An 18,028-nucleotide genomic window follows, 5' to 3' on the forward strand; every position below is an offset into this window, starting at 1 on the left:
ACAGCCCCCCCATCATAACAGGCCCCCATCATAACATGCCCCCTTCATAACAGCCCCCTTCATAACAGCCCCCTTCATAACAGGCCCCCATCATAACAGGCCCCCATCATAACAGGCCCCCATCATAACAGGCCCCCTTCATAACAGGCCCCCATCATAACATGCCCCCTTCATAACAGCCCCCTTCATAACAGCCCCCTTCATAACAGGCCCCCATCATAACAGGCCCCCATCATAACAGGCCCCCATCATAACAGGCCCCCATCATAACAGGCCCCCATCATAACAGCCCCCCATCATAACAGCCCCCCATCATAACAGCCCCCATCATAACATGCCCCCTTCATAACAGCCCCCTTCATAACAGCCCCCTTCATAACAGCCCCCATCATAACAGGCCCCCATCATAACAGCCCCCATCATAACAGCCCTTATCATAACAGGCCCCCATCATAACAGCCCCCATCATAACAGCCCTTATCATAACAGCCCCCCATCATAACAGTCCTTATCATAACAGCCCCCCATCATAACTGGCTGTAAGGGAGTCAGGCGCAGGAGAGCGGAATTTGGGTAGCCAAAGGAGCCTTTTATTTCGGCGAACAAAACACAAAACACAAAACACACGGCACTAAGAACACTAAACACAATACGGGTTGACATAACCCAGCGCAAACCAGTCTAACGTTTACATACATGAAACAACAAACAGTTTCACACACAGACATGGGGGGGAACAGAGGGTTAAATACACGACAAGTAATGAGGGAAATGTAAACCAGGTGTGCGGGAAAACAAGACAAAACAAATGGAAAATGAAAGGTGGATCGGCGATGGCTAGAAGACCGGTGACGTCGACCGTCGAACGTCGCCCGAACAAGGAGAGGAACCGACTTCGGCGGAAGTCGTGACACCCCATCATAACAGCCCCCATCATAACAGCCCCCATCACAACAGTGTAATTACACGTGGAAACTTGTCTGTTGAAACAAATGAACCAGTTTTGAATCCTATAAGACAAGGTGTATCTGGTCCTGTGTTGTGTCATAAGTGTGTTAGTGATCTGTTTGTGCTGTCTTCGCAGTTGGTAAGACAACACAGGCGGATCTGAGACCAGGTTGCATTGTCTGTGGGTCCCTGAAGAAGGGAATGGGAAATGCTGAGCGACACTACAACAACAATCATCCCTGACCTGTCTTTTGTCTAGCCCTTGGACTATTATAAATATCAGCGCTCTGACCATCTGCCTCCCATGTCTGCATCTGGGTCTCGCCTTGTGCCGTTAAACCCCATTGAAGTTGACATTTAAATTGTTAAGGTTTGGGTTAGGTAAGGGTTAGGGCTAAAGTCAGGGTTTAGGGTAGGGATGTCCCAAGGATCCCAGATAGTGCTAACCACAGCAAGTTTCGTTATAGATATTCAATGTCTACAATGATGGTAAAGATTCCTCTTGATTTTGTGTAACAGTAGGAGAAATGCTGAACTGCCTGATCTTTATTGGATATAACTTGCAGGATATCATGGTAGCCCATGTTTGTGTTAGCCATTATATATGTATTTACTGCTGCTAGTAGTAGCAGCTTTCAGGTTAGCATGTGGCTAGCTATAGCTACCAATAGCCAACAACAGAGTTTTAGCCAGTTTGGTCATAGACGTTCAATGTATATTATAATAGAAAATGTTCATCTTGATTTTGTGTAACAGTAGGAGAAATGCTGAACTGCTAATAAGTGATGTGTTTCAAGGCTGCTAGTGGTTAGCTAGTAGGGGGAAGCCAGGGGTGGAAAAGGGGCTATGCTAAAAGCCTAAACGCTATATTGTGATCAAACGTTTTTAGCTGATACAGAATAAAGAAATCACAGGATTTAGTCAGATGATAAATTGGCTTTATTCAGAGTGCAAAAATATTTTTGGGTGAAAAGATGAGGACTTGTTATGATGTGGATCTTTAGTGTCTTATGTGGGCAGTGACTTCACACCTTCTGTGTATTCACTCGTGTGTTCTTCTCTTGATTTCACTTCTCCAAAATGACTTTTTTCCCAAAATACAAATGTAAAATTATACTGTATGTGGTATTGGGACTTTTAGTTGGAAGGATGAAACTAATCAGAATGTTTAACAGGCAACCTAATTCTGCAATATTTTCTTTAACAGTACTGTAAGTGTTACACAAAGAGTATATATAGGCTGCTACAATTTCTCGCTCTTTACTCTGTCGTCCCCAAACACGGCCTGTCATTCCTACAGAGTTGTGCTTTTTTTGACAAGAATGCTCTGACAACCTGAAAAAATAGGCGCAGGTGTGACTCTCTCTCTCGGTCAATATCAAATGTTAATGTATTGTTACATTAACTGGTTAAAGACATGTTTAATTTTAGAAATGTTTAAATGTTACATGTTTTTAACCTGTTAACTTATGGATAGGGGGCAGCATTTTCACTTTTGGATGAAAAGCGTGCCCAGAGTAAACGGCCTGCTACTCAGTCCCAGTTGCTAATATATGGATATTATTAGTAGATTTGGATAGAAAACACTCAGAAGTTTCTAAACTGTTTGAATGATGTCAGGTTAATGTAGGCCAAATGAAGCCAAGAATATAGGATTTGTTGCACAAGCGTCACACTTATTTTCTTAATATTCATGTCATTATTGGCTGAAGCGCTGAAATTGTGATTTAGAAATGAGCGTTTGAAACAGCTATATGAAGTCAACAATCAGACAGTGAAACACACCGTCAAAACTCTTTTGTAACTCTGATTATCAAAGAACAAGGTGAGACCCAGAAGCAGACACGGGAGGAAGATGGTTGGAGTCTTACAATGTTTATTAATCCAAAAGGAGTAGACAAGAGAATGGTCGTGGACAGGCAAAAGGTCAAAACCAGATCAGAGTCCAGGAGGTACAGAGCGGCAGACAGACTCGAGGTCAAGGCAGGCAGAATGGTCAGGCAGGCGGGTACAGAGTCCAGAAACAGGCAAGGGTCAAAACCGGGAGGACTAGAAAAAGGAGAATGCAAAAAGCAGGCGAACGGGAAAAACGCTGGTTGACTTGGAACATACAAGACAAACTGGCACGGAGAGACAGGAAACACAGGGATAAATACACTGGGGGGAATAAGCGACACCTGGAGGGGGTGGAGACAATAATGAGGACAGGTGAAACAGATCAAGGTGTGACACTGATGATGAGTCAAAACACTAGATTCCATATTTAGCAAATGTATTTTAGCATGTCCAACATGTATGTGCTGTACCGCGTTAGCTACTCAGAGTTAGGAAACAGCGGTGTCAGTATTCTCGTCACATTGAGCTTAATGAATGCTCCCACAGGGGCTGATCCCGTCCGAAGACCAGCGCTGTTGGGCTCTTGCTCTCCCAGTCAGGTCGGCACCTTTCAAAATGCTCTCAACACAGTCCACTGTGTCCAGACAGCTAATGGCTATAAATACCCACAGAGAAAACATTTTGAAAAGGTCAATGTTAGTTGGAGCACAGAAAGTCGTAACCAAAGGAGAGCCGGTGCTGAATATGATAAGAGCAGACCTGGGATCAAATACTATTTGAAATCATTTCAAATAGTTCAACTGTGCTTGATTTGAGCTTGATTTGAGCTTGCCTGTTTCAATGAAACTAATAGAACAGTCCCAAAAGTGCACCTGGCACTCCAGGCAGGTTAAAGCGATTGCTCAAAGTATTTAAAAGATTTGAAATGGTATTTGAACCCAGGTCTGGATAAGCGCTTCACAGGAAGATGAGGCAAACTAAATATGCATCCCAAATGGCACACTATTCACTACGTAGTGCATGACTGGTCAAAGTAGTGCACGACTGGTCAAAGTAGTGCACTACTGGTCAAAAGTAGTGCACTACGTGGTGAATAGGGTGTCATTTTGGATGCATTCTAAAACAGCAGGCTATGTATCATTCCTTCACATGACCTAAAAGAGGAGATACATTGAACATGGCATTTGAGAAAGGGCATTTAATTCAACGAGGAGAGCGCCAGTGACATCACGTCAAAATAGTGCACTTCCAATTGTACATTTTCATATCAGAAAATACATGATAGAGAGAGAGAGGGGGAGAGAGAAGAGAGGGGAGAAAGAGAAGAGAAGGGGAGAAAGAGAAGAGAGGGGGAGAGAGAGAAGAGAGAGGGGAGAGAGAGAAGAGAGGGGAGAGAGGGGAGTGAGAGAAGAGAGGGGAGAGAGAGAAGAGAGGGGAGAGAGGGGAGTGAGAGAAGAGAGGAGTTAGAGAGGGGGGAGAGAGAGGAGAGAGGGGGGAGAGAGAGGAGAGAGGAGAGAGGGGAGAGAGAGAGAAGAGAGGGGAGAGAGCGAGAAGAGAGGGGGGAGAGAGAGAAGAGAGGGGGGAGAGAGAGAAGAGAGGGGGAGAAAGAGAAGAGAGAGAGAAGAGAGGGGAGAGAGAGAAGAGAGGGCGGAGAGAGAAGAGAGAGAGGGGAGAGAGAGAAGAGAGGGGGGAGAAAGAGAAGAGAGAGAGAGAAGAGAGGGGAGAGAGAGAAGAGAGGGGGAGAGAGAGAAGAGAGGGTGGAGAAAGAGAAGAGAGGGTGGAGAAAGAGAAGAGAGTGGGGAGCGAGAGAAGAGAGGGGAGAGAGAGAAGAGAGGGGAGAGAGAGAAGAGAGAGAAGAGGGAAGAGATAGAAGAGAGAGAGAATAGAGGGGGGAGAGAGAGAAGAGAGGGGAGAGACAGAAGAGAGAGGGGAGAGAGAGAAGAGAGGGAAGAGATAGAAGAGAGAGAGAATAGAGGGGGGAGAGAGAGAGAAGAGAGGGGGGAGAGAGAGAAGAGAGGGGGGAGAGAGAGAAGAGAGGGGGGAGAGAGAGAATAGAGGGGGAGAGAGAGAAGAGAGGGGGGAGAAAGGGAAGAGAGGGGGGAGAGAGAGAAGAGAGGGGGGAGAGAGAGAAGAGAGGGGGGAGAGAGAGAAGAGAGGGGGGAAAGAGAGAAGAGAGGGGGGAAAGAGAGAATAGAGGGGGGAGAGAGAGAAGAGAGGGGAGAGAGAGAAGAGAGGGGGGAGAGAGGGGGGATAGAGAGAAGAGAGGGGGGAGAGAGAGAATAGAGGGGGGAGAGACGGGGGAGAAAGAGAAGAGAGAGAAGAGAGGGGGAGAGAGTAAAAGACAAGAAGAGAGGGCACCAAAGAAATATACAGAGAGAGAGAGAGAGAGAGTGTGTGTGTGTGTGTGTGTGTGTGTGTGTGTGTGTGTGTGTGTGTGTGTGTGTGTGTGTGTGTGTGTGTGTGTGTGTGTGTGTGTGTGTGTGTGTGTGTGTGTGTGTGTGTGTGTGTGTGTGTGAGAGAGATTTATTGATTTGGAGAGTGCTCAAAGACACGGCCCACCAATACATTAAGTCAGAGGCTTGGCGCCGAGTCAAAACGTCCTGCTGTTTGACAGCTGGCCCATTACAATATGAAAGGGCTGTTGTGGTGCAGTACAGTGACATGAGGGAGTAGTGACAGCCGTGTAGCAGAGAGTAGCACCTGCTAAATATCAGGCTGTTTTTGCAACACACCTCTCCGCTGCAAACAACATTTTGATTCGGGGACGATAGTCAGTAAACATTTTAAGACTAGTGAAATATTGAAATAGTGAACCCTAACATGCCTCGTCTTGGGAGAGGGAGAAAATAGCTATGTTAAGCTACTGTAGAAATAGGCATGATAACATTTTGACTGCATGATATTCAATTGGCTCAAAACCTCTCCTCTACAGAGTAGTGATGGATTATTGGCTCAAAACCTCTCCTCTACAGAGTAGTGATAGATTATTGGCTCAAAACCTCTCCTCTACAGACAGTAGTGATGGATTATTGGCTCAAAACCTCTCCTCTACAGAGTAGTGATAGATTATTGGCTCAAAACCTCTCCTCTACAGAGTAGTGATAGATTATTGGCTCAAACCTCTCCTCTACAGAGTAGTGATAGATTATTGGCTCAAAACCTCTCCTCTACAGAGAGTAGTGATGGATTATTGGCTCAAAACCTCTCCTCTACAGAGAGTAGTGATGGATTATTGGCTCAAAACCTCTCCTCTACAGAGTAGTGATAGATTATTGGCTCAAACCTCTCCTCTACAGAGAGTAGTGATGGATTATTGGCTCAAAACCTCTCCTCTACAGAGTAGTGATAGATTATTGGCTCAAAACCTCTCCTCTACATAGAGTAGTGATGGATTATTGGCTCATAACCTCTCCTCTACAGACAGTAGTGATAGATTATTGGCTCAAAACCTCTCCTCTACAGAGTAGTGATAGATTATTGGCTCAAAACCTCTCCTCTACAGAGAGTAGTGATGGATTATTGGCTCAAAACCTCTCCTCTACAGAGTAGTGATGGATTATTGGCTCAAACCGCTCCTCTAAACCTCTCCTCTACAGAGTAGTGATAGATTATTGGCTCAAAACCTCTCCTCTACAGAGTAGTGATGGATTATTGGCTCAAACCGCTCCTCTAAACCTCTCCTCTACAGAGTAGTGATAGATTATTGGCTCAAAACCTCTCCTCTACAGAGTAGTGCTGGATTATTGGCTCAAATCCTCTCCTCTACAGAGAGTAGTGATAGGATTTAGATTGACTTTGGAGCCAATAATCTAACTTGGGAGAGATGGGAAACAGTGTAGCTATTGTGAGTTGAGCTGTTGACAGTATGGTTAATAACACTGTGGTTGTGCTGTAGGATAGTCAGTTGGCACTGAAGTGAATCGTACCATAGTCTAGGGGAAAAGTGAATTGTACCATAGTCTAGGGGAAAAGTGAATCGTACCATAGTCTAGGGGAAAAGTGAATCGTACCATAGTCTAGGGGAAAAGTGAATCGTACCATAGTCTAGGGGAAAAGTGAATCGTACCATAGTCTACGGCAGGGGTGTCAAACTCATTCCACGGAGGGCCTAGTGTCTGCAGGTTTTTTGTTTTTCCTTTCAATAAAGCCCTAGACAACCAGGTGTGGGGAGTTCCTAACTAATTAGTGATGTTAATTCATCAATCAAGTACAAGGGAGGAGCGAAAACCCGCAGACACTCGGCCCCCCGTGGAATGAGTTTGACACCTGTGCTCTAGGGGAAAAGGCCGTCTGCATGTTGCAATGTGGTGGATCAAAACCTGAATATAAACTGTTTTGAATCACTTGTCCACATTTCAAATGAGATCCAGTCAAATGTACTGTAACACAGTATTAGTATAGCAGTTCTAAACAATATCAAGTCTAGTTTAGTCCTTTTTAACCCATTTAAAGTCTTTCAATTAAAACAACATCAAGACTGATGACTGGCCATGCTGGGTGGGTGTGTTTCACTGTTACACAACGGTCCAATAACAAAGAGTCATATAGATATACAGACCAGAGTCATATAGATATACAGACCAGAGTCATATAGATATACAGACCAGAGTCATGTAGATATACAGACCAGAGTCATGTAGATATACAGACCAGAGTCATGTAGATATACAGACCAGAGTCGTATAGATATACAGACCAGAGTCATGTAGATATACAGACCAGAGTCATGTAGATATACAGACCAGAGTCATGTAGATATACAGACCAGAGTCATGTAGATATACAGATCAGAGTCATGTAGATATACAGACCAGAGTCATGTAGATATACAGACCAGAGTCATGTAGACATACAGACCAGAGTCATCTAGATATATGATACAGCCCAGAGTCATGTAGATATACAGACCAGAGTCATGTAGATATACAGACCAGAGTCATGTAGACATACAGACCAGAGTCATATAGATATACAGACCAGAGTCATGTAGATATACAGACCAGAGTCATATAGATATACAGACCAGAGTCATTTAGATATACAGACCAGAGTCATGTAGATATACAGCCCAGAGTCATGTAGATATACAGACCAGAGTCATGTAGATATACAGACCAGAGTCATATAGATATACAGACCAGAGTCATGTAGATATACAGACCAGAGTCATATAGATATACAGACCAGAGTCATGTAGATATACAGACCAGAGTCATGTAGATATACAGACCAGAGTCGTATAGATATACAGACCAGAGTCATGTAGATATACAGACCAGAGTCATGTAGATATACAGACCAGAGTCATATAGATATACAGACCAGAGTCATGTAGATATACAGACCAGAGTCGTATAGATATACAGACCAGAGTCATGTAGATATACAGACCAGAGTCATGTAGATATACAGACCAGAGTAATGTAGATATACAGACCAGAGTCATGTAGATATACAGACCAGAGTCATGTAGATATACAGACCAGAGTCATGTAGATATACAGACCAGTGTGATGTAGATATACAGACCAGAGTCATGTAGATATACAGACCAGAGTCATATAGATATACAGACCAGAGTCATATAGATATACAGACCAGAGTCATGTAGATATACAGACCAGAGTCATATAGATATACAGACCAGAGTCATGTAGATATACAGACCAGAGTAATGTAGATATAAAGACCAGAGTCATGTAGATATACAGACCAGAGTCATGTAGATATACAGACCAGAGTCATGTAGATATACAGACCAGAGTCATATAGATATACAGACCAGAGTCATATAGATATACAGACCAGAGTCATGTAGATATACAGACCAGAGTCGTATAGATATACAGACCAGAGTCATGTAGATATATGATACAGACCAGAGTCATATATTTAGATATATGATACAGACCAGAGTCATATATTTAGATATATGACACAGACCAGAGTCATATATTTAGATATATGATACAGACCAGAGTCATATATTTAGATATATGATACAGACCAGAGTCATATATTTAGATATATGATACAGACCAGAGTCATATATTTAGATGGCTCTGACACAGGCTACAACTACACTGCAATAAGCCCAGGGGAGTAGAAACAGCAGCAGAAAGTCAAGTGCTGAGACAAAATATCAACAAATGCAACAAACACATGTAAACAACTGCATCAAATATAAACAAATGTGACCAAATATAAACAAAAATGGCAAAAATAAACAAATAATAAAATATCCAACATATGTACACAATGCAACAAAAAAAACATATTTAGCAAGTATAACAAATATAAACAAATACAAATACATCTAAACAAATATCAAATAATATAAACAAATATAAACAAACATCAAAGAAATATGCATACATATAAACAAATATCAAATAAATATAAACAAATATAAACAAATATCAAATAAATATAAACAAATATCTAATAAATATAAACAAATATCTAATGAGTTATAAACAAATATCTAATAAATATGAACAAATATCAAACAAAAGTACTGTGAGCAGAGTGAGTTGGAAGGGAGGAGAACTGTCAACAACACTATAGCACTACTGTATATGATATGACTGAGTGAAGCAGAGCTGTGGAGGGCTACACAGCCATCTCATCATCCAGACAGTCTGAAGGGCTCTCTGCGTTCAGCACGTTGAAGAGGCGTGCCGCGCCCTCAGGCCCCGCCCCCTCGCCCTGCCCCCAGCTGTCCCTGTCACTGCTCTCGTCCGTGTTGGACTCGTATTCCGAACCGATCCCCGACTCCCGGAACCGGAGGAACTCCAGGGCTCCAAGGACCTCCTCTCCACCCACAGGGGAGTCCCCGTCTGGGCCGCCTGAGCTCGGACTCTCCCCCTCCTGGTCTTGGTTCTGGTGGGGCTCCTCTCCCCCGCGGCGGGGGAAGCGGAAGCACTCCAGCCTCACGGCACTGCCGCCAGGCCCCAGAGAGAGGCTCTCCGGGGCCCTGGTCCCTGGTGGAGAGGACCCTGTTAGGGTGGAGGCCCATGGGCCATTGTTGATCTGGGGCTGACCCTGCTGGGGGCCCATGGAGGTTTGGGTGGTGTGGGCATCACGCAGGGGGGGCTTAGCACGGAAGGTGATCTCCAGCAAACTGTCTTGGGAGCCCACTGTGGAGAAAACAGAGAATAGAGAGAGCGAGATTGAAAGAGGGATAAATAATGAAAGATACAAATAAAATAAAGAAAGGCAATTAGTGGAAAGAAGATGAATGGAGGGAATAGAGAGAGGAGAGAGAGGAGAGAGAGGAGGTGATTTGAGGGGATAATTGAGAGCGGAGATTATGATAAACTGGAAAGGGCAAGATGACAGGCAAGATAACAGGCAAATAACAGGCAAGATGACAGGCAAGATGACAGGCAAGATGACACGGAAGATGACAGGCAGGTAACAGGCAAGATGACAGGCAAGATGATAGGCAAATAACAGGCAAGATGACAGGCAAGATGACAGGAAAATAACAGGCAAGATGACAGGCAAGATGACAGGCAAGATGACACGGAAGATGACAGGCAGGTAACAGGCAAGATGACAGGCAAGATGATAGGCAAATAACAGGTAAGATGACAGGCAATGTCACGCCCTGACCTTAGAGAGCCTTTTTGTGATTAGTGGGTGTGATTAGGGTGGGCATTCTAGGTTTTCTGTTTCTATGTTGGTGTGTTTGATTCCCAATCGGAGGCAGCAGTCTATCGTTGTCTCTGATTGGGAATCAGATATAAGTTGTCAGTTTCCTTTTGGGTTTTGTGGGATCTTGTCTTTTGTTTGTTGCTTTATGCACGACTAGCTTTACGTTCGGTTTGTGTTCATTGTTTTTCCCGGTGTTACATTTTCAAATAAAGAACCACGATGCACCTTGGTCCGGTCATTTATCATCTGACGACGAGCGTAACAGACAAGATGACAGACAAGATGACAGGCAAGATGACAGGCAGATGACAGGCAGATCACAGGCAGATGACAGGCAGATAACAGGCAGATAACAGGCAGATAACAGGCAAGATGACAGGCAGATAACAGGCAGATAACATGCAAGATGACAGGCAAGATGACAGGGTTGCTGATGAGCTTCGATGTCAAAGTTGATGATAAATACATGACAGTACAGAAGGAGGAGGTGAAAGGGGTGAAAGATGAGAGGGGAGAGATGGGAAGAGAAACAGGGATGAGAGGGGAGAGATGGGAAGAGAAACAGGGATGAGAGGAGAGAGATGAGAAGAGAAACAGGGATGAGGGGGGAGAGATGAGAAGAGAAACAGGGATGAGAGGAGAGAGATGAGAAGAGAAACAGGGATGAGAGGGGAGAGATGAGAAGAGAAACAGGGATGAGGGGAGAGATGAGAAGAGAAACAGGGATGAGAGGGGAGAGATGAGAAGAGAAACAGGGATGAGAGGAGAGATGAGAAGAGAAACAGGGATGAGAGGAGAGAGATGAGAAGAGAAACAGGGATGAGAGGAGAGAGATGAGAAGAGAAACAGGGATGAGAGGAGAGAGATGAGAAGAGAAACAGGGATGAGGGGGGAGAGATGAGAAGAGAAACAGGGATGAGGGGGGAGAGATGAGAAGAGAAACAGGGATGAGAGGAGAGAGATGAGAAGAGAAACAGGGATGAGAGGAGAGAGATGAGAAGAGAAACAGGGATGAGAGGAGAGAGATGAGAAGAGAAACAAGGATGAGAGGAGAGAGATGAGAAGAGAAACAGGGATGAGAGGAGAGAGATGAGAAGAGAAACAGGGATGAGAGGAGAGAGATGAGAAGAGAAACAGGGATGAGGGGGGAGAGATGAGAAGAGAAACAGGGATGAGAGGGGAGAGATGAGAAGAGAAACAGGGATGAGAGGAGAGAGATGAGAAGAGAAACAGGGATGAGAGGAGAGAGATGAGAAGAGAAACAGGGATGAGAGGAGAGAGATGAGAAGAGAAACAGGGATGAGAGGAGAGAGATGAGAAGAGAAACAAGGATGAGAGAGGGAGAGATGAGAATAGAAAGAAGGATGAAGATAGAGGGGGAGAAGAAGGAAAGTGAGGGATAAGAGAAGGGAGAATGGATAAAGAAGCAGATTCAATCACTGGAGCGGAGTCCTCCAGCAGCCTTGAGCTCCAGCTCCTGGATCTGTTTGACCAGTAGGGAGATGTGCTGCAGCAGGTCAGTGTTCTGCAGCAGGAGTCTCTGGACCCGGGCCTGGGCGTCTGTCCTTGCACGCACCTCCACTGACAGCTGCTCCTGGAGCACACACGTCTAGGTAGACACACACCACACACACCACACACACACACTGGGAGGTGAGAGTGTATACACACACGTTTGCAGGTATGTAGATACTGTATATAGATACTGTATGTAGATACTGTATGTAGATACTGTATGTAGGTAGTGTATGTAGCTACTGTATGTAGATACTGTATGTATATACTGTATATAGGTACTGTATGTAGGTAGTGTATGTAGCTACTGTATGTAGATACTAGATACTGTATGTAGGTACTGTATGTAGGTAGTGTATGTAGGTACTGTATGTAGCTACTGTATGTATATACTGTATGTAGGTACTGTATGTAGCTAGTGTATGTAGCTACTGTATGTAGATACTAGATACTGTATGTAGGTACTGTATGTAGGTAGTGTATGTAGATACTGTATGTAGCTACTGTATGTAGATACTAGATACTGTATGTAGATACTGTATGTAGGTAGTGTATGTAGATACTGTATGTAGATACTGTATGTAGATACTGTATATAGATACTGTATGTAGGTACTGTATGTAGATACTGTATGTAGGTAGTGTATGTAGATACTGTATGTAGATACTGTATGTAGCTACTGTATGTAGATACTGTATGTAGATACTGTATGTAGGTACTGTATGTAGATACTGTATGTAGATACTGTATGTAAATACTGTATGTAGGTACTGTATGTAGGTACTGTATGTAGGTAGTGTATGTAGGTAGTGTATGTAGATACTGTATGTAGGTACTGTATGTAGGTACTGTATGTAGATACTGTATGTAGATACTAGATACTGTATGTAGATACTGTATGTAGGTAGTGTATGTAGATACTGTATGTAGGTACTGTATGTAGGTACTGTATGTAGATACTGTATGTAGATACTGTGTGTAGATACTGTATGTAGATACTGTGTGTAGCTACTGTATGTAGATACTGTATGTAGCTACTGTATGTAGATACTGTATGTAGATACTGTTTGTAGATACTGTATGTAGATACTGTGTGTAGATACTGTATGTAGATACTGTGTGTAGGTACTGTATGTTCGTGTGCATGCTTACACACCAAGCGCATGCAAAAATGCAAACCCACACACATTTGTGTATAACTATATTTGTGAGGACGCAAACACATACACACACACACACAGTAAAATAATATAAATGAATATGCACCCAGAGGTTATTGAACATACACACACAGAAATACCCCAAAATATCTGACTAAAATTCCCAAACATATGTAGCAGTGTGATGTTGTTCCCCTAGATTACGCACCAAATTGCACACAAGGACCAATTCAAATAGGCCAGGTCAAGAGGGGATGTTAATAATCTGATAATAATAATAATAATTCAGTGTATTTTTTTTATTTAATTACAGCTGCATAGCTAATGTTTTTATTTGGTGTACAAACACTTTTTCATACCAATATTGTACATACAAGTGATTGTAAAAGTTTTGTATATTTTGGTTTGGCCCATCGCGGGTTATCTGTATCCCCATACCACTTTATCGTTCTCTTTTGCCTGACCCTCGGCTAGCAAGGTATATTGTCCTTGGCTCCGAAACTGTTTAATATAAAACCGTCATAAGGTTATACAATGTACTGTTTTGCAACCATACGTTTTTTATAGTGTGGACAGTGTAGGAATTTATGTTAACAAGTTTCACAGAGCTCACTGACTGGGGTATCTGTTGTAACTTCTAAGTACTTGGGACAGTGGTTGAGTGAGTGTTCATGTGCTCGCGCAGGTGCCGGAGAGCTGTGACTGCACCAAGGGTAACGTGTGTGTTGTCTCTTCGTGTGCAGGTATGTCTTTTATTTTGTCAGAATTATGTTCTGTATAGTTTTACTTGTATATGCTGTTGTGCAGCGAGTGTGTGCACGCAGCACCTGTTAATTCCTTTTGGCGCTCTTTTGCCTGACCCTCGGCTAGCAAGGTGCCGGAGAGCTGTGACTGCACCAAGGGTAATGTGTGTGTTGTCTCTTCGTGTGCAGGGCAAATAAAAAGATTTCAACGAGCAGACCATCAGTTGTGGCAGCGGCTTCATTAAGAATTACACAACGCAGAACGAACCACGCTACACACACATCCACTGATCCAGGATCAAAGTGAACGTTTCTTCACTCCTGTGATTCTGCTTCTGTTCGTCGTTATAACCAAAAACCAGCCCAAACCTCATTAGACCAAGCCATGTGATTACAGGAATGACAAGAGAGAATGAGTAACAGAGTAGAGAGTGTAGAGTGTCACCGTTGAGCTCGTTAGTCACTGCTGGTGTCTTCTTACACCAGCAGAGCTGAGAGCTACCTTTCATGAAGAGCACTGTCTTATCATTCATTATCGCCCCAGCAGCAAAAGGCAATGCCTCTCCCTTGTTGAACTGTCAGTCATTAGAGTGGTAGCTCAGGGTAGCACGAACCAATTAAACAAAATAAACACTAATTGAACTACTTAAAAGTTTTCCAGAGGTGTGTGGTGCGTTCAATAACGTAAACACATTCGGAAATATGAACAAAAAAACTCAATATATAAAATGTCGTATTTATAACACACACGTTACTGTTTTTAGTGATGGTTCAGACACATTATGAAATAGCCACTTGTGCTCACCACAGAAAATACTGTAAGAGATTTCTAGCTAGCTAATAATCTGCCACGGTACTGTGGCTCAAGTTTAATCGTCTCCTTTTGATCTAAACTACCATAACAAACGGTGAAATGTACAGTATTTTGGCTAATCAAACTATGCCAATGTTACTCATAAGCCGCATTCAACAAGACAAACTGTAATTTGGAAAAGTTAGAAAATGTGTCTACCTGTGCTGCAGCAGCCTGGGCCTGCTGCTCCTGCTGCTGGAGCAGTCTCTGGAGCAGCTGCACCTGGTGCTCCACTGAGCGGGGGGAGTCCACGGCCAAGAGGTCCGACACGGACGGCCCCGTTCTGGGGGAGGTCAGCTGCAGGGCTGGGTCCTTGGATGGGGAATAAAGAGCACCAGGTCAGTTGTTAGTGATCTATAATGAATGAGGATAGGAGGGTGCACGTTACATTACATATTGTTAGGGTGCAAGATTCCAGTAACTTTTCCCCAAATCTCCTGTTTTTCCCAGAAATCCTGGTTGAATTCCCAGATTGCCTGTTTATTCCCTCCTGATTCTGGGAGTCCTCAAATCGGGATTTCAGAAAAAAACTGTACATTCTGGGGAAGTTACTGAAATTGTACAAGCCCATACTGTACATGTTTGTATGTTCTTGCAGGCAGGAATTAGTTAATAATACTGTTATCTTTATGTTGAGCAAAACTGTCATGATTTCTATTCCGTCTGATAGTATTAGCCTTGATTTCCCATTGGTGAATGGTGTCACCATGTTACTGCGTGTTATAATTGCGTATACCACAATAGTGAAAGCTCAATTTGGAAACCTATTGGACTTCATTTAGCTCTTCACTTAATAAGCCTACCATCATAAAAAAAATAACGACACAGCACCAAGGACAGCTCCAAACTAGCAGTAATTATCTCTGTGCTATGTATACACCGGGCTGCGATTCAACACAATACGGTTCAATACAACACAACAGGCTACAAAAGAGGTTGATACAATCAGAGAGGCAAGATGAAGCTATTAACAAAGAGGTAGAGAGAGAAAGAGAGAGAGAGATGGGAAGACAGGAAGTTATTGACAAGCAGAAAGAGAAAGGGAAAGAATACCTTTTACAAGGGAGACTATAAATAGTGGTCTGGAAGAGAGTGGTTGTTATGTCTGACAGTATTTATGGGGGTCTTTGAGTACCTTCTTGTGTTGTACAGCATGTTAGATTTTGTGACAGAAATCTACCGCATATTACAGTACAAAGGCAATCTGGTTTGATGGAGTTTATCTCAGCTGATCTCAGCTCATAGAGGATTATCCTTAGATTATTAGTTCATTAATTAAAGTATATTGATGGTATACAGTAGAGACAGACCAGACCGTTCAACTGTCCTCTACTCTAAGTGCATCGATGACATTGTCCCACAGTGACCCAAACAGAAGCCATGGACATATCCCAAACAGAAGCCATGGATTACAAGTAACATCCACACCGAGCTAAAGGCTAGAGCTGCAGCTTTCAAGGAGAGGCACACTAATCAGGACGCTTATAAGAAATCCGACTAATCATCAAACAGGCAAAGTGTCAATAGAGGACTAAGACTGCATCCTACTACACTGGCTCTGATGCTCGTCAGATATGGGAGGGCTTGAAAACTATTACGGACCACAAAGGGAAACCCAGCCGCGAGCTGCCTAGTCACGCGAGCCTATCAGACATGCATGAGAGCACCAGCTGTTCCAGACGACTGTGTGATCACACTCTCCATAGCCAATGTGAGCAAGACCTTTAAACAGGTCAACATTCACGTGTTTCACTGACATTTTCTACCTCGCCCTGACCTAATACCTACATGTCTCAAAGAGACCAGCATCTTGTGCCCAAGAAAGCGAAGGTAACCTGCCTAAGTGATTACCGCCCTGTAGCACTCACGTCGGTAGCCATGAAGTGCTTCGAAAGGCTGGTCATGGCTCACATCAACACCATCATGCCAGAAACCCTAGACCCACTCCAATTCGCATACCACCCCAACAGATCCACAGATCCTCAATCGCACTCCACGCTGATCTTTCCCACCTGGACAAAAGGAACACCTATGTGAGAATGCTGTTCATTGAATACAGCTCAGCGTTAAACACCAGATTGCCCAAAAAATGCTTAGTTCCCTCCTGTACTCCCTGTTCACCCACGACTGCGTGGTCAAGCACGACTCCAACACCATCATTAAGTTTACTGACGACACAACAATTGTGGTGCCAGGACAAAGACCTCTCCCTCAATGTGAGCAAGACAAATGAGCTGATCGTGGACTATAGGAAAAAGAGTGGAAACAGGCCCCCATTAACATCGACAGTGGAGCGGGTCGAGAGTTTAAAGTTCCTTGATGTCCACATCACCAACAAACTATCATGGTCCAAACACACCAAGACAGTTGTGAAAAGGGGGAGACAACACCTTTTCCCCCTCAGGAGACTGAAAAGATTTGGCATGGGTCCCCAGATCCTCAAAAATATCTACAGCTGCACCATTAAGAGCATCCTGACTGGTTGCATCACTGCCTGGTATGGCAACTGCTCGGCTTCTGACCGCAAGGCGCTACAGAGTAACTGTGTATGGCCCAGTACATCACTAGGGCCAAGCTTCCTGACATCCAGGACCTTTTAACTAGGCGGTGTCAGTGGAAGTCCCAAACAAGTGTCAAAGACTCCAGTCACCCAAGTCATAGACTGTTAAAAAAAATATTATTTCACCTTTATTTAACCAGGTAGGCCAGTTGAGAACAAGTTCTCATTTACAACTGCGACCTGGCCAAGATAAAGCAAAGCAGTGCGACACAAACAACAAGACAGAGTTACATATGGAATAAACAAACGTACAGTCAATAATACAATAGAAAAAGTCTATATACAGTGTGTGCAAATGAGGTAGGATAAGGGAGGTAAGGCAAGTAGTGATGCTAGTCGGACGGGCAGGTGCGGGTGTAACCGATGTGAAATGGCTAGCTAGTTAGCAGGGTGTGCGCTAATAGCGTTTCAATTGGTGACGTCACTCGCTCTGAGACCTTGAAGTAGTTGTTCCCCTTGCTCTGCAAGGGCAGCGGCTTTTATGGAGCAACGGGTGCTATACTGTTACACGGGCAGCGATCGGTTGAAAAGCATGCGTTTAGTTGGAGGCCATGGAAGGAGTGTTGTATGCCATTGAAGCTCGTTTGGAGGTTTGTTAACACAGTGTCCAAAGAAGGGCCAGATGTATACAGAATGGTGTCGTCTGCGTAGAGGTTGTTCACTGTTCACTCTGCTACCGCTCGGCAAGCGATACCGGAGCGCCAAGTCTAGGACCAAAAGGCTCCTTAACAGCTCCCACCCCCAAGCCATAAGC

General features: G+C 43.8%; 1 protein-coding gene across 10 annotated transcripts in view; it reads right to left on the minus strand.

Moving 5' to 3' along the window:
* Positions 1–2,807: 2,807 nt before the first annotated feature.
* Positions 2,808–18,028, minus strand: part of LOC129823742 (carboxyl-terminal PDZ ligand of neuronal nitric oxide synthase protein-like) — a 55,981-nt gene continuing 40,760 nt past the window's right edge. Inside the window, exons 8-12 of one of the 10 annotated variants that reach the window (XR_008754681.1) lie at positions 14,874–15,026; positions 11,884–12,052; positions 6,150–9,923; positions 6,068–6,109; positions 2,808–6,028 (exon numbers count right to left, since the gene is read on the minus strand). Coding sequence is in view for 1 of the 10 variants with exons in the window: in XM_055882700.1 (XP_055738675.1) it covers positions 9,397–9,923; positions 11,884–12,052; positions 14,874–15,026 (849 nt within the window). In the remaining 9 variants the exon portion in view is untranslated. Of the gene's footprint in view, positions 9,924–11,883; positions 12,053–14,873; positions 15,027–18,028 lie in introns of all 10 variants that reach the window. The other 9 variants (XR_008754674.1, XR_008754679.1, XR_008754675.1 and 6 more) reach the window with 9 other exon arrangements.

Source organism: Salvelinus fontinalis, chromosome 26 (genome assembly GCF_029448725.1).
Source record: "Salvelinus fontinalis isolate EN_2023a chromosome 26, ASM2944872v1, whole genome shotgun sequence".
NCBI classification, from domain to species: Eukaryota; Metazoa; Chordata; class Actinopteri; order Salmoniformes; family Salmonidae; genus Salvelinus; species Salvelinus fontinalis.